The sequence below is a fragment of the Ambystoma mexicanum genome, chromosome 8 (assembly GCF_040938575.1).
Source record: "Ambystoma mexicanum isolate Mex_15411 chromosome 8, UKY_AmexF1_1, whole genome shotgun sequence".
Lineage (NCBI taxonomy): Eukaryota > Metazoa > Chordata > Amphibia > Caudata > Ambystomatidae > Ambystoma > Ambystoma mexicanum.
The window spans coordinates 540,990,681-541,012,096 of record NC_090929.1 but is presented as its reverse complement, the minus strand read 5'-3'; the positions used below and the strand labels follow the sequence as shown (position 1 = coordinate 541,012,096).

The 21,416-nt window shown below is 48.8% G+C and overlaps 1 protein-coding gene across 2 annotated transcripts in view; it reads left to right on the top strand.

Moving 5' to 3' along the window:
- Positions 1-21,416, top strand: part of LRRC47 (leucine rich repeat containing 47) — a 377,551-nt gene that overhangs the window by 177,773 nt on the left and 178,362 nt on the right. For both annotated transcript variants that reach the window (XM_069610248.1, XM_069610249.1), the window contains exon 4: positions 3,487-3,602. In XM_069610248.1, the coding sequence (XP_069466349.1) occupies positions 3,487-3,602 (116 nt within the window). The remainder of the gene's footprint in view (positions 1-3,486; positions 3,603-21,416) is intronic.

Below are 21,416 nucleotides of genomic sequence, written 5' to 3'. Positions count from 1 at the left end.
GCCACCTATCCCCCTCTGCCCCCCCCGCACCCCTCATCTTTCCAAATAGACCACAAGACCTCCAGAACCGGGTGGTGCAACACCCTTCTTGGTATACAGGGTCTGGACACACACAACCATTCACTCAGCGAGACTGGGGCCAGAATCGCGTTATCCATCGGCACCCACTGCTTTTTGGAGTACGGGTCCAGGTGATCACCAACACACGAAGCTGGGCTGCCTAATGTTAGGACTCAAGATTCGGGAATCCCTCCTTGTTCGGATTATAGAGCTGCAATGCATCCCTTCCATCTCGGGCCCATCCCTATGGTCGAGAGGACCTCCCCCATGAAGGCCCAACTCACCTGGTCAAAAGGCCTTCTCGGCATCCAAAGCCAGCAGCAGTGCCCCCTCTCACTTCACCACCGGCGTGTTAAGAACGTGGAGCATCTTTCGCATAGTGTCAACACCCTCACTATGCATTACGAAACTTGCCTGATCTGGATGGATCAACTGGGGAGGCAGGACTCAAAACGAGGCTGAAAGCACCCAGGCAAAGATTTTGCCGTCCACGTTAAGTATGGAGATGGGCCTGTACGAAGCACAATTGGCTAGGTCCTTCCCTGATTTCGGGATGACTGCTCTCAAAAGCCTGGAGGAACGTCAGCGGCACAGTGCCCTCCGCCACAATAGAGTTAAACAGTTTGGCCAGGGGCGCTGCCAGTGAAGACTGGTACTGTTTGTAAAAGTCTGTGGTTAATTCGGCCTCCCCCAGGGCCTTCCTGGCTTTTAGTCTTTGGATCGCCTGCAACACCTCTTACTGTGTTGCATCCCCCTCGAGCACCACACTCTCCGCCGCTGTGAGTTGGGGAGCTGCCGACTGGCAAGATAATGGCGCATACCTCCTGCCTCGGTTTGGTATAAAGCTCCCACCAGTAACACGCAAACCGGGCTTAAATGTCGTCCCCTGTATCCTCCATGGTCACGTCGGTTCCCCGCAATCTCTACTCTCCTCTCCACGCTGCATCCCCCCACTCGATTCGCTAGAAACACTCACACCGCTTCACTGCATCGTCGTGTTCATATTATTTCTGTCACGTGAACCTCAACCTCTTTACCACTTCCTCTATTGATACCGTGTGAAGCTCTTGCCTCTTATCACTCATCTTGCCCAGAAGTTTATCCCCATCTGCATCCTTCTGTACCAATTGGGTCTGCAAGGTTCTCAGTTCCTCCCACAGCCTGGTCTTAACCAGCCCTCTTTCCCTTTTCTTTCGCGACCCTTCAGCACTGAGGAGTCTCTTGAACGTGGCGTTGGCTGCCTCTCATAGCATTGCCATGCGCGTTTCCCTGTTATCATTGGTTTTGAAGTAAGCCTGCACCTCCTTCCCTAAATAGTCCTGGAATACCTGGTTCCTCAATAGGGTGTCATTGCACCTCCAGGGACAATGCCGCGGAGGTGATCTCATTACCTTCCACACCGTCACCACCAGCTCGTGATCTGACCAGGTTATCGCCTCAACTTTAGGGGCCCTTACCTCCCCCCTCCTGTGGGACTAACAGGTCTATCCTGGTAGAGGTCTGGTGTGGGGGAGAGAAGAATGTGTAACCCCCCTGGTCCGGAAGAGTGACCCCCGCCAGACATCCAGCCAATAGTGATCTTGCAGGAGGTTCTGGAATTCAATGTTCTCCTTACCCGCTGTTTTTGGCCCCCCTCCCGTTGCCGCCCACCAATCAAGCGCCGGGTCGGCCTCTCTGTTGAATTCTCCCTCTCCACCCCAGGGTCGTGGCCCCCTCTAGCCAACATCCCGAATATCTGGCGCAGGAATCTCAACTGCCCCGTATGAGGTGGCCAGTGTGATCTGCACTCTCTTGTGGAATCCCTTTATTCCCAGGAACCGTCCCCCGAACCTCCTCTTGATCTGGACCTCCGTCATCTAAATGTTTTCCCTAATAAGATGCCCACTCCCTCCTTCAAACGATCCCTGTGGGAAGCCCAGAAGTTCATGCCGATATCCTTACCCTTTAGTTCAGATTCTGCCCACTACTTAGTGGGTCGCAAGAAGAGGATCGCCAGTCACGGCCTGTGAAACATGTTGCTAGTTGGCAATCTCTTGTTTTGGGGGTTTAGGCCCTTGACGCTTAACATAGGTATCCTCACCTCAGCCATAACCCTTTTTCACCTTTCACAGATTGCCCATCTCATATCCCAGTAGGTACCCTATCTTCGCCTTCTTTCTGAACCACTGCATGAGACCCCCTCCCCCCCCCCTCCCTCTCTAGCGTTCAACTGTGTTCCGACCGTACTGGTCGCACCAGTCGAACCACCAGGAATGTGACCCCTGCCCTGGTTGCATTATTCACCCCCCTGCAGCCCCACATTCCCGCAGCGCAGCCCGTGACACTGCCCAAGAAACATTTCAACCGAAACCAGCAACACCCGGATCCCTCACTCCCAACTCCCTGTTCAACCCCGCCCCCGCTTGGAGTAAGGTCCAGTAGCAGTTGGGAGTTGGATGGTGAGGTTGTGAGGTAGCTTGAGACTGATGCAGTTTCATGTGCCTTGTTTTTATGCTGGATTTGTGCCTTCTGCTATGTCTCATCCATCTTGTTCCAGTGGAAATTAAGTGCTGGCGGGGGTACAAACTTTCAGCCAAATCCTTTACACGAGACAAAGGGTATTATTTGTTTTTTGGATTTCCTATTTAATTCCGACTCTCCTTAACTATAGGGCAGCGACCGCTATCCTATAATTCCAGCTGACGGTGCCTTTGCAACAACTACACTTTAACACATACCTACATTCCTGCAAATCTTTTAGGGTTAGGATCATCTAAAAATGTCAAACTTGATAGCTGTGTTGCTGCATTCTTGCACTACGTACTAAATGTTTCCAAATGTGATAGATCAATGTGTTTTTTTTTGGTTTTCTTTTTGGGCTCTGTGGGGCATAGTTTGGGTGGATACTGACAATTGGTCTTCACACTTAGCTTCGTACTTGTCCTATCTGCCGCCAGCAGGCCCAACATCCCTTCCTAGGCCAGTTTTCTGAGGGATTTAGCAGTGACTGAAGATTCTTACAACCAGCTCGTGGAAACCTGATGGAACTTTCCTGCAGTGTTCCGGGAATCTAATGTTAAACTTTCGGTCATTCCACTTGCCACTTACATTGTTTTGCAAAGTCTTGTAATATAATGCTTGGAGATCCAAATCTACACAGTGGCTTATATCTTGGCAAAGTTCTGACACAAACATGTGGCAAGAATCGGTCTGTTTTAACGTGCCTGCCATTCTGATAAAGAAGGAAGTGTGCTCTAATGTTTCAAAAGAGGCAATTATTGGCTAGTTGCCAAGCCGTGCCCGTCATAACTGAATGGAAGTTAAAAATTAACTTTGTACTTCAAATGTTTAATTACATCATCATTCTGATAGTTTGTTCAAACATTACAGTGGAATGTTTACTCTGTGACGTCAATGTGTTCCACTTTTCTCTCCCCATATTTTCAGGTTGTCCCCTTGGGTCGGAAAGAGATCAAGGCAGATGATCTTGTTCGACAGTTGCAGTTGGATGCAGAAGAGCAGAGGAAGCAGAAAAAACGGCAGAATGTTTCTGGACTGCACAAGTCAGTGTTGAGCACTTTTTCTTAGTGGCCTAGAAATGGTTATTGCACTGTGGTGACAGGTCCTTGGTGGTGTGCTGCGGGTCCCTGGTAGTGTTGCCAAAAATACAACTTAATCTTTCATTCGGATTGGGGTTCTTTCTGAATACTTCACTTTGAACCATTTTATTGGACAAACCTTGTTTAGCTGGCAGCTCCACATTCTAAGAAGGAAACCCTTGTCTGAAGAATGGTCATTACTGATTCTAAAAGTGCATAGCCATGTATGAATTATATTTTTCTGCTTGCCCAATTAAAAGCATTCCCTCTACATAATTTAACCTACTTATTTAACTAGAAACTGTTTAGCTCTAACCTGGAAGTTCAAATGCCGTAACAAGAATAACCAAGGTTTTGGGGGTGAGACAGGGCCAGACAGGGAGAAGTGGGCCTTATGAGGGGGCCCGGGGACGCCTTCCTGCTCCCTGTGCTAGGCCAAGAGTAGGAGGCAGCCAGCCAGCAGTAGGCGGGAATCTCGGACGGAGGAAGGAGGCCGTAGAAGAGGTAGTCAGTAAGCAAAATTAACAACTCTGAACCCACCACTAAATTGTGGACTGTGCATAGAAAGCTCCAGAAAGCCTATTGCCGGGTAAATGTTTGTTATAACATTACTCTTTGTGTTGAACCTAAAGGGATCATACCATTTAACTTTGAACAAATAAACATGGTGCCAATGTGGAAAGAGCAACATCACCAGAATACTTTGTCCACTTTCCGTAATACAAACCCTGACTAAATGCTGCAAAATATATATTCCAGGAAAGGTACTACAGTACTAAGAATAAGGAGTACTGCGACGAAGGCCCTCCAAGGATGTCATGAAGGAGCACCAATAATGTTCTAGTTGTCAGTTATTCCTAGCAGAGAATAGATGAGAGAGAGAGGTAGTAGTAGCAGTAGCAGCAGCAGCAGCAGCAGCAGCAGCAGCAGCAGTAGTAGTAGTAGACAATGTGGTGGAAGCAAAGAGTGTAGTGAATGGTAACTGGAGACTTCAGAGACGTAAAGAAGGAAACTGGTGTAGCAGGGAGAGAAATGGAAACCTAGACCCACGTGCCCCATATTTAAGGAGGACGGCAAAAGACCACTGCAAAAGCCCAAGAGCCAGCAGAAACCAGGGCTTTGGGCAGTGCCGCTACCTCTGTCTTCCACCACAGTGTTGGTTCCCCCCGTACTGGAAACAGTTGTGTCCAGCACGCGAGTCAGTTTCCAGGCAAACCAAGAGAGCGGTATTGGGACTTGGGAAACACTCGCCAGCAGACTACAGAGCCAGGCTTGCAGACGGTGAACATAATAAATGTAAACATCCAGAGTGGATTTACATGGGAAGAGGAACAAACGGCTGAGTGCAGCAGGAAAGAAGACTCTCTACGGCAACGTGGAGAGAGTGCCGACCTGACAAAGCAGGAAGGAGCTTCTCGGACACAGCAAACCCCGAGTCTGCTTGCAGCAGAAGTTTATATGACTGGACTTACCAACAAGAGAGAACGCCAACAGCTAAAAACCAACATGACTTTAGGGCGCTGTGTTGCCCCGTTGACGTGATATAACAGAGCAGGGTCCTACATGTCTATTGTGAGGGACAAACACTGACACTAAGGAGAAAAAAGGATGTCGGAAGCCGACTTCAAGATAACACAAACTTCACGGATCCCGCAGAGTTCGTGGAAGCCTTACCCCACGACAAAAAGCTAAGCCGCATAGCGTAACATGTTAAAAAAAAAAAAAAAAAAAAAAAAAAATACACTTCCTTAACCAAACCTCACTGTAAATATTATTTTTTTAAAGTGACAAACGTCCCTAAAGAAAATATGGGACTATATCCCATGAGAATTAAACCTAAAGGGTTACCGGCTGTGAGGGGAGTTTTCTTATGAGCATTTGTAACTCTCTCCAATCATACTCGTTTCAATGATGGTGGGAAATAAAATGGGCAGGAAAACAAACCAAGTTTGCCCTAGATTAAACAAAATTAAGTGAACTGTTTAACAATCTGAAGAAAGATTCAAAGGGAAGGTTTCTTCCCAAATAATGGGTGGTTTAACAGGCAAGATAAACTTACTTGGCATGTCATTTTGGAGAACATCGTTTTGATAATGCATTTTTTTTTTTACATTGAAAATTAACGTAACATTATTGAAGTTTCAAGTACCTAATATTCATTGTAGTCTTTGGCAGGAAAGACCAAGCATGAGGCTTGTCCCCCTAGGCATTGTCTTGATACCAATACATTAAAGTTGGGAACACTTTACAGATTGAAACTGTATGTTAGAAAATACCCCCAGGTTGCAGAGAAGCAAGATAAGGACATTATTATTTTCCCTTGTAAGTTTTTGAAGCTTTTGAGTTTGAGGGCCAAGTGAGGTTTTCGACACAGGACAGGGGTTATGATTTTGGACATCCTGACAGACTGGTCCATTTGTTTGTTTTGGTTGAGGCAGGGAAACCCCTCATAGTTGGGGCTAGTCGGACGTTTTCCCCACCTCCTTTCACATTTGAATAAAACCATTGTTGTCAAGCAAACAACCCTCTGTCCGTTGCCTTACTCCGACCCCTCGTATCTTTAAACTGACCACATGCGTTTGGCTTTGAGGGCCGACTGGGGCTGGAGACTGCCTGGTGTCTCATTCAAGCAAGGCAGATGGGCTGTTTGGAAGGCATTAGTGTTTTGTCTTCTCTGCTAGATGCCACTTTGATTCTTCCCCTGTGTGGGGTCGGGAGGAAGCGGGTTGCAATCAGGCACTACACCTACACCACCCCACCATATGTAGAGTTCAAATAGGTGGACTTGGCAACCACCTAGGTCAGCATAAAATGAGTAGGAGTCAGGGTAGTTTGTCTACATAGAGGATGAATAGTATGTGCAGTTTTGGTTTAGCTACATGTCGTACCCTTTAGTGCCACCCTATATCCAAGATAATACTATCTGGAAGGAGCGAAGAGACGCAGCAATATTTGGTTGACCTGACCACTGGCAGAACTTGTGATTTCATGAGTGCTTTAATTTGTATCGCTAACTTCGGTGTAGGTCCTTTCAGGACCACAGTGTGCACCTTGGCTACAAGTCTGTATTCCTTTTCTGATATGAAAGACGTTACTTGTTCCATAACCACCTGCTTTTAGATGGATGATCTGATCTGTGTGTCACATGAGCACTTATCGGAGAGGGCACTGTGTGATCATGCTGTTGGTGCACTCAAAGCAAACCAGTCTTGTCTCCATCTGTGCACGGCCAGGCCAATCCCAATAACTGTTAAAATGCCAAAATGTTAAACCAGAAATGATCTTGTTTCATTTGCAAATTCCAATATGATCTCGCACTTGAGGAGCTACAGTTTGAAAGTGGGAACAGTCAAGATCAGAAAGGATATTTTATTAATGCACATTATTTATATGACCACTTGAGGATCAAGTGGGGGACTTTCTTACCAAACTCTGTCTGTTATATTGTATAATAGTGAGGGAACTGACTGTTTCAACCTGAAACACATGCAACAGAAATACCAGTATTCAGGTTGTTCCTTACCAGGAGCCTTACATTGGAGGGAACGATAACGGGCAACTGACCAGTTGATGATTGGGAATACAGCATACTGTGAGAAACCAGAAGGTGTCTCACCCGCTAGTGTCATCCAGGTGGCCAGGACACGGCCATCGTTTTTGGATCCAGTTCCTGGGGGTGGGCCATTGGGGGAGGATCACCTGGATGAGAGGTCTTCGGGGGTGGGAGTGGGACACCGGATGGCGAGACGTGTATCCCTCCCCCTGTAACACCTTTTCCCCATCCTGCCAGGTAGGATACGTGGGAACTTTACCCCCCTCCTCTCCCACCTTTCCCTTCGGACCTATTTCTTTTTACTTAATTGGTTCAGCGCGATTAAAAGCAGAAACTTAATTCTGCACGCGTGGTGGTAGTCTTGGGAACTACAATTCCCAGACTTCCCGTAGCATAAATTTGCAACGCAGGCGCAAACGCGCCTGGTGCTACGGCCCGGTTAGTGCTGGTTGGTGTATGGGAGGATAGACTGGGGACATTAGTCTCCTTTGGTTGAGGTGAGTTGTTTTTATTTACATATCTCTAGCCACTAACATCTTTGTCGCAAGTATATCATTTCTCGCAGCGACTTGATCAGGCGCATCCAGCTGAACCAGCATTTTAGATTGCGTGCAGAAACACAGGACTTTTCGTCATTTTTTCGGCCCAATTCGAACCTCGCCTCCCCCTCCGCCCCTGCCCCTTAAGTATATCAACAGGGGAGGTCACCCGGCTTGGGATGGGCACGGATGAGCCTGCCAGCAATGTAATGGAGGAGGATGGTAGTATTACACCAGTGAATGCTGTAAGTGCGAACTGTACCTCATTGAAAACAGTGTTGCTTAACACCCATTCTTTAGTAGGGCCTGCTACCGAGATAGCTGACAATATTGTGTCAGCAGAAGTGGATATAATTGCTCCTCACTGAGACCTGGCTATGCGATTCAAATCAACACTCTTCAACTTGCCACTGCAGTGGGGTATAGAGCCATACATACATACTGGAATGGTCAGAAGGGAGGAGGTGTTGCTATTATTTTTAAAGATTCCATGTGAGGGTTTGTTAGTCAAACTCTTTTAATCCTACTACTACCCTCCGCCTTCTAATTCTTTATCGGCCCCCTGCAATTGCCCTTGAAGATTTTCGCTAACAATTTTTGGCCTTTCTGGTTCCCCTTATCAAACCCCTAACTTCATTTATAGTGGCGGGAGATTTTAATCTGTGGGCTAACAATACCATGGATTTAGAGGCATGCTCCATGTTGAGCCTCTTGGCAAATTTGGGCTTTAAACAACGTCCGCACCGCCACCCATCAAGGGGGGAATACTTTAGACTGGATTCTGTCTAGAAACCAGTTGTTTTCACTCGGAGGCAAAGAGGTCAAAACCTGCCGCTGGTCGGATCACCATGTCATCTCCTTTTCCCTTGTTACATCTGATATTATGGTGAAGAAAGCTTGTGTATGCATTAAATGTGTAGAACCACCAGCAAAGTTACTCGTGGGGCATTTTCCCGTATATGTTTGCCTTTAGTCTCTGCAATTGATGAATCCAGCTTGCTAGATTCCTTTACATCCCACTTGCGCAGTATTCTTAATCAGGACTATTATAAGCTAGCGCCTCTTAAAGCAAGTTACGGAAGGAAAGATCTACATCCAAGTGCAATTTACTGGTTTTCTTCAGCTCGTCATACTAAGAGCTGCCGAAAAAAAGTTGGCTGAAAGTTCCCAATAAACACATTGGCCCTTTATAAAGAGGCAGCCAAACATAATAAGAATATTCTCTTGGCAGCCAAAAAAGATACTCTGGAGGAACGTATATTGGGTGCTGGATCTAGAGCTAAAAGGGAAAGTTCAGGAACCTCGCGCTCTGAAACACGAGCGCAATATAAATAAAATATATCATACAGGTGAACGACGCATGATGCCAAAAAAATCCATGACTGTTTCACACTTAAGGTTAGACAACACCAAAGACTATAGCATCTTACCCCATTGATTACCAGGCGACTGTCGCCTCCCCTGCTGTACAAAATCAGATCACCAGTGTTGATGAGAGTAATTCGGAGTTATTTACCTTCAGGCAGGTTACAGTTGAGGATGTACGGTCAACTGTGGAAAAATTAAAACCTACCACTTGTAAACCATGTTTAAGAAATTCTTTCCTAGCATAGCAACTTCTGTTACTGCTATTGTAAATCGCTCCTTTGTGGAAGGGGTTGTTCCTGAAAGCATTAAGGTAGTCTGGATCACCCCCCTCTTGAAAAAAGAGGGGTTGGATCCGCAGAGCCCCTTAAAATATTGCCCAATAGCCAATGTTCCATTTCTTCTGAAGGTTATGGACAAAATTGCTTGCTCACAATATAATACATTTGTCGAGAAGCAAGGTCTATTGTCTAGTAGACAATCCGGGTTCTGGAAAAACCGTGGTACAGAGACTGCACTCATAGATATTAAATCTATGCTTTGAGAGCTAGTAGACAAATGCAGAGTGGCTATGCTGCTGCTGCTGGACCTGTCCGCCGCCTTTGATCTTGTTGTTCATGGGAGGTTGGCGGACAGGCTAGCTGAAGTGGGCAGATGCTCCAAGTCTGCCATAGATTGGTTCAGTTCCTTTTTGGGACCAAAGAGGGCCAGGGTAGCTCATGGAGACTGTAAGTCAGAGGTCCTCAACTGTGGAGTGCAACAGGACTCTAGCGTGTTCTCACTACTCTACAACATTTACTCCAAGCTATTCTTCGACCTTTTGGACAGTATGGGAGTCAGCTATGCTAACTTTGCTGACGACACACATATAGTCCTGGAACTTGCAGGCTCCTATGAAGAAGATGCAGAGCTGGTTTCTTAAGTCTTTTCCGTCATTAAGGCTTGGATGACTGGCAACTTCCTATCCCTTAATGACAAAGACATTTTGATGGTGGGCAGTGCGGCTAAGCCTAAGTCTCTTGACTCTCGCTACAGTGCCTTTCAAGTTGGAGGCGCTACTGTCGAGGTCTCCATTAAAGTCAAAACCTTGGGAGTAATCTTTGATTGCAACCTTGACAGACATGTTGCGTACATAAACTCCAGCTGCACTCATTTCATTTATCTGCTATGGCAGATTGGGCCCTATCTTTCAATAGAAAATCGAGCCTTAATAGCCATAGCTACCATCAACTTGAGGTTGGATTACTGCAATGGATTGACGGGCACCACCTCCACCAATATAAAGAAACTGCAAACCTTGCAAAACAGTGCAGTCAGGGCCATCTGCGGGATAGGGCGTAGAGATCATGTGCGTCCCGGGAGGATGGCTCAGCGGCAACGTGTTCACCTTGGAAGCAAGACGACACGAAGCAACACAGGTTCGATCCCCGGGTCCGCGCTTAGAAACCTCTGGGTATTTAAGCGCTTTATAAATACACAACTAAGACAAAAAAAAAATTACACAAACAAAACAATGTAACAGTGCCTCGATGCCCGCGGGCTGTGTGAGCGCTTTAAAAATGCTAATAAATAAATGTGACTAATGCGCACAGGAACTTACATTGGCTTCCCATGGCCCAAAGGATCCAGTTTAAGGCCTATTGTCTTGTCTACAAGTGCCTTGCTTGTACCGCTCCCCGGTACTTACAAGATCATACTAAGAAAATGCCTTTTGGAGAGCTTGGCTTCAATGCATGGAGGTCGAAGGTCTGGAATGACCTACCAATTGCATCTAGGCAACTACTGTCATATGCTCCATTTAGAAATCCATCAAAACCAGTTTGTTTGTCGGCAGAGGTGATTAGACCTCTCCGCTTTGACTATCTCGTTAGACTCACGGACTTATAGGCACTGTAAATGGATACGTATTGATTCTTCTATGTACCATGTTAATTTTTGTCTGTTCTATGTTTTTTTGCTAGCGCTCTGAGGCCTGCGAGCGAGCTAGCGCTTTACAAAAGCTAAATAGAATAGCAGTGTACCTGACATGTCCTGCTACTATGGTCAGACAAAGTCGGGCAATTACTGACAGTCACTCACACCTGACTTCCATTAAACTTCCCCACGTGGATAAAAGACTGAGCACAAGAGCACACTCTTGCGGGGCAAAGCACAGGAAGGAGTAGCAGTTTCGAGAAGGCAGCTGAACGGGGGGAGATAACCTCGGCCTTTCCGACAGGAAACCATTACTTTCAAAAAACCTTGTAGATCAGAAAACGTAAGGCCAGGAAACCAGACTAAACATTCCTGCTTTGTGTGTGGGAGATACCAGAGGCCGTCCTGTGCAGCTGACCAAGTCGGCGAGGCGCAGCAGCCGACATGGTAATGTCCTTGGCTCCAAGAACAAAGTAGCACCCAAAAGATCAACACAGCCGGTGTGTTGGGGAGGCTGATGCAAGACCGGTCTGTGTTGAAGTCAAGGTTGCAAGCGGCAACATTGTATAACGAGCGAAGGAACGGACATTGTTAAATGCGTGTGATGAAAGATGCAAGTAAAGCTAAACTTGATGATGAATGTTTGAACTTTAAGAAAGATAGGATACCAGTGACATTGGTCCTGCGCCACATGGGTACTCGATCGAAGGTCTCTGTAACAGTATCCAGCCAAGAAGAAGCAGAAACTAAAGTAAGAAGATTGTGTGAAGTGAATCGAAGTGGTCCTGCGACTTTTAAGCAATACAGTCTTCGATTTTTGATATCAGGAGGAGAACGTAGAAAATTAGATTGTATGGTCTGAGCCCGAATGGGGGAGACAAGCTGTGAACATTGTGGTATAAAGGGGTCCAAGCCTGAAGGAGAGAGATTCATGATGAATATTGAAAACGAGAACTTGTACATGTGAAAACCCTAATAAGAAAGGAACGTTGGTGCTTTTTTGTTGGGACGGGCCCTCTGCAGTAAGAGACTGTTATTAGAAAAGAAGCTTTGGCAAAAGGCCCTGATAACTTTTGCTTTGAAGTGTATCCTTGTGGCAGAGAAGACAGTGTGTGTGTGTGTGTGTGTGTGAAGTTCGAAAGGGCCACCTTGCCCCGTGCTGAAAACGTGGGTAAGGGAAGCCAACTGCTCAACTATCTTGACCTATTATTTCTTCAACACTTTTTTTTTCTTTTCTTATCTCACACCATTTTGTATTTAGAAGGAAGATTTGGCAATAGGCTTATTAGTATAGCCATTTTTCTCCAGCATGGGGTCTGGCATGGATTCACATGCTCATGAATATTCCCCATCGTCAGGCTGGGAATCCTCGGTACAGAAAAAAATCAGTATCCAGTTTCGTTTCTGATCTGTCTTTCCTAGTAGTAACCAATCACTGATCTCTGGGTCATACTGCCCACAGCCAATGACTGCCCTCTCCCTAAGCCCCGCCTCCGGCAGCCATCCTCAGATTTTTACCGCACATTCAAGTGTTGGGAGTCCTCGTGCTATAGCTCTCAAGCTTTTGCTGCGTTTTTGCGCTTTTTCAAAGAGAATTTCTCATTTTTTGGTTAAATTGAGCCTCTAGCTCCACCGTCTTTACATCCGATCAACGGGGACCCGTTTCGGAAGTTTCTACGCCCCTCAAGGGTGAAGATTTTGTCGAACGACGCTTTTGGAGGATTCCAGAAATTTCTGAGGCCTACCCCGGACATGGCCCAGGAGAAAGGGAGCTCGACGCCCGGGAAGCTGTTCAGGGCCTGCCCTGGATGCAGGCTGCAGAATGTGTTCAAGGAAGACGAGCATTCCTTATGCCTCTACTGTCTTCACGAGGACAAAACGCACGTGGAGGATGACTGTGTGTTTTGCGGGAACATGTCGGAGTGGACCATGAGGGACCGCCATCTTTGTCTCGCCAACTGGCTGGAGGGAAAGTGCCCGTCAGGTGAAAAGAAAAAGAAGAAATCTGAGCGGTCTTCTAAGTCCTGTGAGGACGCACCGGCGACGGGGGCCCAACAGAAGGCTAAGCACCGCGAGTCCGCGGGCGCCGAACGGTCGGGCTCCTCGGCTGCCAGGTAGGGCGCATCCTCCCCGGCGCCATCGGCCATGAGCCAACTCTCTGGCTCGAGTAAGAGGAAATCCGAGAACCCGGCCAAGCTTCTGGAGAGGCCCCGGCCGATCTCGAAGATTTCAGCTGATGGGAAGCGAGGCGGGGAGCCCTCCCCCCAAGGTGAAGGCCACAAGCACGCAGTCGGTGACTAAGGCCTTGATTCACCCAACCAAGGCCTCTATCGAGAAGGTCGCGGCAACCCTGGCGCAGCCTGCGGAGGTTACACCTGTGGTAGTGGCCTTGGGGCCCTGAATCTCCCTGCCACCTCAGAGGGAGGCATCTTTCAAGCCCATCGAAAGAACCTCCACGAAGCCCCCGGCGGAGAAAGAAGGGGGGGGGCAGTGGCCGTCATGGATTCAGACACAGCCTCCGAGGAGGAACTTGTCGAAATCCCTGAGAGCCACGACGCGGGCATGGAGGAGGACCAGCCCGTCGGGAGGCATCCCGACGAGTGGGACGACGAAAGCGACGGCGGCGCCGACGGGACCCCAGACCAACCGTCACGCCTGTCGCAGCCAGTGCCGCAGGACAACCCTGCGGCCATTTTGATGGCAATTCAATCCTTATGCTATGAAATAAGGACTAGATTGCCTTTAGCCCTGACGGAGGAGCCAGGGGCAGGCCCGTCGGGAAGTCCACCACCCAAGAGGAAAGGAACCCATCCTCCTACACCCTTCCAGCCCTCGAGGCCTGCTCAACCCTCCTCCCCATCCACGGTCCGCGGGGATGACACGGGCACGGACACAGCCACGCCTGGCACGGACAACGAGGCTGGCGACGATGAGGTAGAGCCCGTCTCCCCCCCCCCCCCCCCCCCCCGGCGTCCCCGCCTGATTAGATTGGATCCTTCCATGCGATGATCTCCAGGGCATCCAAGCTTTTCCAGCTCTGCACCGAAGAAAAGGAGGGGTTCCTCTATCAATGTCGAGAGACCAAGAGGAAGACGGTCCTCGCGCTACCTCTACTGGATGACATCTGGGACGAGGGGCTCTCCCTCCTCAAGAACCCGTCCATGACGCCGGCAAAAAGGGACCGATACGGAAAGAAGTACCGGGTCCCTGACACGGCCCCTCTATGCCTTAGAGCACAGCCGACCCCGGATTCAGTCGTCTTGGCGGCGGCCAGCAAGAAGGTGGGGGGGGGGGGGGGTCATCGGCATCGACTTCACCGCCAGACGGCGAGGGAAAGAAGCTCGACACGATGGGATGACGAGTCATCACGTCGGCGGCGACGACGATTAAGGCGGCCAACACCTTTGCTATCATTGCCCGTTACGACAGGGAACTTTGGTATAAAATCGCTCCCTTGTTGGACTTCCTGTCGGACGACAAGAGGGCAGAAGCCCTGGAAATCTTGCAAGAAGGCGAGGTGGCGTCGGACCACGCCATAACGGTGGCGACGGACATCGCAGACACCGGTTTCCGCCAGTTGGGCAACAGTGTTTGCCTCAGACGGCGCGGATGGCTTAAGGCGACGGATTTCCGCCAGGACGTACAAGCCAAAGTGTTGGACATGCCCTTCGACGGGAACAACCTGTTTGGGAAGACAGTCGATGAGTCCCTACAAGCCATCAAAACGGACATGGAGACAGCCCGGGCCCTGGGAGTTCTCCAGCAACGATGGCCGTCCTTTCGGAACACCAGAGGCAAGCAAGGGGCCTCCAAAGGTTCCGGCAGCGGCTCCTCTACCTACTGTCAAGCGGCCCGTTCATCATCGCAGGAGTCCTATAGAGGACGGGGCAAGTCTGGAGGTTCCCGCTGTCATTGCCAGGGTGGTCAAGGCGACGAGGCGGCCTCGAAACAGGACTGAACCGACCGTGGCGTCGGGCCCCCACCGAAGCACCCCGGTGGGAGGCCGGCTGGCGAAGTTAGTCAGCGTGTGGAAGTCCATCTCCACTGACTGTTGGGTGCTGGAAACCCTGGCCCAGGGGCATGCCCTAGAGTTTTTAAAGAAGTGCCCTCGCGTGCCACCCGGGGCCAGGAAGGAAAACCACCAAGAAGGCAGGAGGTTGGCGTCCCATCCTGGACCTGCGGCGATTGAACAAGTACAAAGCCAGAAGTTCCGGATGGGCACCCTACAGCACGTGCTGGGACAGCTGGAGGACGACGATTTCCTGTCATAGTTGGACTTGGAGGATGCCTTCTTCCACATCCCCATTCTAAAAGGACACCAGAAGTTCCTCAGATTCGTGTTCCAAGGACGGCACTACCAGTTCAATGCCCTCCTGTTCCGATTAAAGTCGGCACCCAGGGTATTCACCAAGTGCCTAGCACCGGTGGCGGCGTGGCTACGCCTACAAGGGATCCACGTCTATCCCTACCTGGACGACTGGCTCATCCGAGCAAGGACAAGGGAGCTCGCCATAGAACACACAGCGAAGACCGTCCAGCTACTTGCAGACCTGGGGTTCTCCAACTTCCCCAAATCCCACCTGGTCCTTTCGCAGGTCGCGCTGTTTCTGGGAGCCAAGCTTGACACAGTGGCACGGCTGGTGCAACGCCTGCTAGCCACGGACGTAGCCATGGTAAGATCCATCAAATCCCTTCTCGGGATGATGTCCTCCTGCATCTATCTGGTACGCCTGTGCAGACTTCGAATGCGTTCACTGCAAGAGTTCCTCGACCTACGCTGGATCCAGGTGACTGGCAGCTTCGAGGACAGGATACCGCTCAACGAGACCTTCCGAGCGATCCGGTGGTGGGGCACCAGCACTCATCTGATGGCGGGCGCAGACTTTCAGACCCCAGCTCACCAGGTGACGATGGATGCCTCCCTGGAAGGGTGGGCAGTGCATACCGGAGATCTCCACGCGAGAGGCCTTGGCTCCCGGAGGAAAAACAGCTTCATATCAACATTCTGGAGCTTCGCGCAGTGTTTTGGGCCCTCAGGTCCTTTCTTCCATCCCTCAAGGGCAAGGTGGTGAGGATCTTCACCGACAGCACTACCACAATGTTCTACATCAGGAAGCAGGGTGGAACCAGATCCCCAGCCCTGTCCAAGGAAGCCCAGGATCTGTGGCACTGGGCCGTCGACCAGGGGATGTTTCTGGTACCTTTTCATCTGGCAGGGATAAAGAACCCCATCGCCGACTCACTCAGCAGGGAGCTGCGCTCGTGCCACGAGTGGGATCTGCGCCAGGATCAAGTGGATTGACTCTTCAGGCTGTGGGGCCGACCCAGGTCGATCTATTCGCGCCAGCAACGAACTCCAAGTGCCAATGGTTCGCCAGCAGGTTCCCCCAACCGAGGAGCATGGGGCTTTCTCGTTCCCCTCGGACAACCTGTTCCTCTATGCTTTCCCGCCATTGCCACTGCTACTCCGGCTCGTCAACCAGCTCAAGAGGTCCCGGTGCAGGATGATCCTCGTCGCACCGGCGTGGCCGAGACAGATCTGGTTCCCGGACCTTCTGGACTTATTGGTGTCCCCACCAGTCAAACTGCCCGTGGACGCGGATCTTCTCTCCAGAGAAGGAGGCGCCATGCTTCATCACGACCCGAAGTTGCTGAACTTGCAGGCCTGGCTCCTGCAGCACTAGAGTTTGGAGGATACGATATACTGGCCGACTGCAGAGAGGTTCTTGCAAAGGCCAGGGCATCCTCAACTCTCAAGTGTTACGGACACAAATGGAAGAGGTTCTCTGTCTGGTGCCGGGCACAGAAGATTAACCCTATATGGATTACGGCCCCTAAAGTACTGCCGTACCTACTGTCGTTGGCCAAAGCTGGACTAGCTCATGCCTCCAAAATAAATCTGGCTGCCATCTCCAGATACACCAGGACAACAGGACGGGTGGCCTTGTGGTCTCATCACCTGGTGAAGGAATTTATGAAGGGACTATTCTGCTCGTTCCCGCCGGTGAAGGCCCCAGCCCCGGCGTGGGAGCTCAACGTGGTGCTGACTACGCTCATGGGGGGGGGGGCCCCTTTCGAGCCTATGCATACGGCACCGTTGAAGTTCCAATCGTGGAAAACAGCTTTTCTTGTGGCCATCACCTCCACACGGCGCGTGGGAGAGATTCAGGCCCCATCTTGCAAGCCTCCATACTTGACTTTTCATGACACGAGGGTGGTGCTCAGGACGTATCTCTCCTTCATGGCCAAGGTGCCGTCGGACTTCCACCTCAACGAGCCCTTGGTGTTACCAGTTTTCTTCTCGTCGCCTTAGTCGCCGGCCGAGAGGACTTTGCACTCGCTGGATGTAGCTAGAACGCTGAAGTTCTACGTGGACCGCACAAAGAGTTTTCGGAAGACATCGCAGCTTTTTGTGAACTTTGAACCTGTGAATCAAGGGAAGGCTCTCTCGAAGGCTTCCATTTCCAGATGGCTCTCCGGCTGTATAAAGCAAACCGACCGCTGCTCGGCCGTCCGAGAGCCGATTCGACCAGAGCGATCGCTGCTACCACGGCGTTCCTGTCTAGTGTGCCCCTGCTGGACATCTGCAGGGCTGCTACGTGGAGGTCGACGCACACCTTCACGAAATTCTACTGCGTCGATCGGGATTCCAGGGAGGAGTCCAGGGTCGGCCAAGCAGTGCTGCGCAACCTGTTCGCCTGAAGGGCCTGGTGAGGAGGTAAGAGTTGCTTAATGTTGAATTTATGTATTGCTTACTGTTGAGCCTTTTGCCACCTCCCGTGGTTGTGCATGTGTGTACTGCTATGTAATCTTATTTTCTTGAGCATGTGAATCCATGCCAGACCCCATGCTGGAGAAGGAACAAGTTACTTACCTGTAACTGTTGTTCTCCAGCATGGGTCTGGCATGGATTCACATGCGAACCCTCCCGCCTACCCCTTTGCGGCTCTTCACTTGGTCATACTGCCACTTTACGTGCTATCAAATCTGAGGATGGCTGCCGGAGGCGGGGCTTGGGGAGAGGGCAGTCATTGGCTGTGGGCAGTATGACCCAGAGATCAGTGATTGGTTACTACTAGGAAAGACAGATCAGAAACGAAACTGATACTGATTTTTTTTCTGTACCGAGGATTCCCAGCCTGGCGACGGGTTATATTCATGAGCATGTGAATCCATACCAGACTGCGTTATTTTTATTAGATGGTCATAGCTTGCTCCGATCTTTAGATCTAGGTACAGATAGGAATTCAACCAACCCATTGAAGTTCAATAGACACCCTTGAGCTGTGATCACTTGTCTGGCTTCACTGTTTGATACCATGCTTTACTTACAATACGTAGATCAGGGACTGGACAAAACATACAAAACAGTCTTCAGGGAAGTCAATATGAACAGGGTCCTGAATGCAGTTCATGTATAGACAGACTAGTCAGAGATTGAGTGCTTTGACAGGCAACAGTCTCAACAGAGAGTAATCGTTAAGCCTCTGAAGGTGAACCTACAGTGCCCATTGAAAGGAGAGGCTTTTGATGTGGGAGTAGTGCATTCTGTTGGCAGGACAAGGAGGGAGAAGGCATGGAAGGGAGCAAATCCATGGAGTGGTCAGAAAACTCAGAGATTAAGGAGCATATTGGAGTGGGGAGGAGGGTGCAAGTCCATGATGGATTTGAGGCCAAAGTAATAGAAATGTGAAACCACCCAACATGGCATGTGTGCAATGTTTGGTAAGTGGGGAGTAAATAGAGGGTATGTATGCACATTTTTATTTGTTGGCAAGCAAGGAGAAGTAGAAGGCCAGCGAGGAAGCTAGTGCGGTATTCAGGGTGACTTAGTATGAGGATTTTGGTTGAATGAAATTGTGAGTAAAGAGCACATTTTCCATTTTCTTTTTTACATTATTCTTTTTTTTTATCCTTTATTTCTTAGACAGTCCTAAAACAAGCAGTTAATGCAAGACCACCCAATAAGCCGTACAGAGTGTTCATAATGTTGAAACAGAGTGTCAATGCAGTAAGAAACTTTCTGTTGCATGAACAATGCATTCCAATTCACATTTTGCAGACTGGTTGATTTCGCAGGGTCTCGTCTCCCATCTGCCTCTTCGCTATTGGATTTTTCCAGATACAGTCTTCCTTATTATTGGCGAATACCAATTGTTGCAACCATTCATCATTACTGGTTTGTTGCCACGTCCAGTGCTTGAGAATGCATTTCTTTGCAATGGCACAAGCGATATTGATGAAATGTCGTGTGACGATAGAAACCTTACCTATATCTCCCAGCAAGTGTTTGAGCGGCGCCATCAGTGGTGGGATTTCTGAAGGAAAACTTCACTAGTTTGCTAGGGTATAATTTAAATGGGTTAGTATCTTACATTGCGTCAATTGGAGGCCTGCATTCATTAATACTATTTTGGTTTGCTGGCTTTATCTGCTCCATTTATCGTCCTTCAGTGGTATCCTATTGTCTGCTTCCCACCTGGCGTGCATCGCGTTTATCGACTTCTGGCGAGTGTGAAGTAAGTTATACATCCTGGACACCCATGTCTAACCCCATCGGCAGTCACCATCGTCGTAACACACATGAGTTTCCGGCTCAATTGGGAAAGCGGGCCATTGTATATGGAACGCTGCCTTCATGCGGCAGTACTGCAGCACTCGGATAGGGCCCCCCTATAACTTTAGGGAGAAGTCTGTAAGGGACACAAACACACCATCCGGGAACATGTACCTCATGGTCAGCTGTTCCTGCACATCCCAGGATATATTAAGGTCTTTGTCAAATGTGGGAGAAATGACTGTGAAACTCCACAAAGGGGCCACCCTGTTATAGGGTGTCTTGATGTCCAATTTGCTAAATATTCGCGACCAAGTATTGACCGTAGTTCTGACTGAGTCAAAAGTGAAGGCGTCTATATTCCAGTCGCTAAAGATGACCAATTTCAGATTGGGGGGGGTGATGCCCTGTACCACTAGAGTGGTAAGTGAACCACCTGTGGCCCGTCGAGTACCAGTGTCCAGCAAAATGAGCCAGAGCAGCCAGGTACTATAGCTCAAAATCTGGGGCCCGCAAGTCCCCCCCACCCCCCTGCTCATACGGCTGTTATCTTCTCCCAGGAAATCCATGCTGCCCTCTCCCTCCAAATAAATGTTGTTGCCAATGATCTGATCCTGTTGAAGGAATTCTGCCCAAGCCATATGGGGATATTACTAAACAAGTAGAGCAACTTTGGAAGTACTATCATTTTCATTAATGAGATCCGACAATAGCAGTCAACTGTTGTAGATGAACCTTGTGATTGGCGACATACGATGACGGGCGAATCTTAGAGACAACAATCTGCAGGTATATAAAATGTAAAGGGGCCCAGTAAGAACTCCTCAGGTAATCGGCCTGTTCAGTGGTTGGCGTAAGTGGGAATAACACAGATTTGTTGCAGTTTATCTTATAACCCGAGTGTTGTGTTTAAATTTGTTCGTCCCCCATTGAGTCTATGTTTTGCTCAGGATCCCAAATATAGAGTAGTCCATCAGCGTAAAGCGATATTACGGTGGACCCGCAATCCAAATCCCTCTGTGCCCATGATTATCTCTTATTGATATTAAGTTAAACGGTTGTGTTAGACTTCTGTATAAATACAATCAAGCTAATCTAGCTATTTGCTCGGTAGGAGGCCAAACAGTGAGTCAACTACTCCGTAGCAGACAAGTATAATTCTGTTCTATGCTAGAAATGCATGGTTGTAGTGTAAAAGCCATAAAAGTGTGAGGCCAATACAAGTGTTTCAAACTAGCTCTGTGTTGTGTGTATGTATGCACCAACAGATGATTCAATGTGGATATGTGCTTGGAAATTTCTCTCTGAAGCACTCTAATTTAATAACATTGGCACAGGGCATAGTGCCATTGTCTGAGGGTGCACATGCAGCAATCTGTTTCCGTTCTTTAGATCTAGGTGCAAGAAACAAGTGTTTTCCTTCCTTTTTGCTTTAGAAATGAATGTGAACAAGATGCTTTTGTGGCACTCTGCTCCACACTGGTTGCATATTATTCATCCCTCATATTCTCTCCTTTGCTGCAGAAATTGCAGGATTATTGGAATGTTTGCCCACATGTGGTCATTTTTTTTTTTTAAAAAAGAATAATTTTTAAGGAAATATTTTCAAGAATCAAATAATTCAGTGGATTTAAATTGCCATCGGACTCCCACATCCTAATCTCGGGTGACTTGAAAGCTGGACAGGTCGTCTCAATGATGGGTCACCTGGCTACCTTGATAACACACTTACTAATAGCGACCAGACTGACCATTGCTCAAAACTGGAAGAAACCTACAAAGGCAACAAATTGCTTTACGCGCTAGTAAAATATGGCACATTTGGGCAATGGAAAAATTAACTGATAATG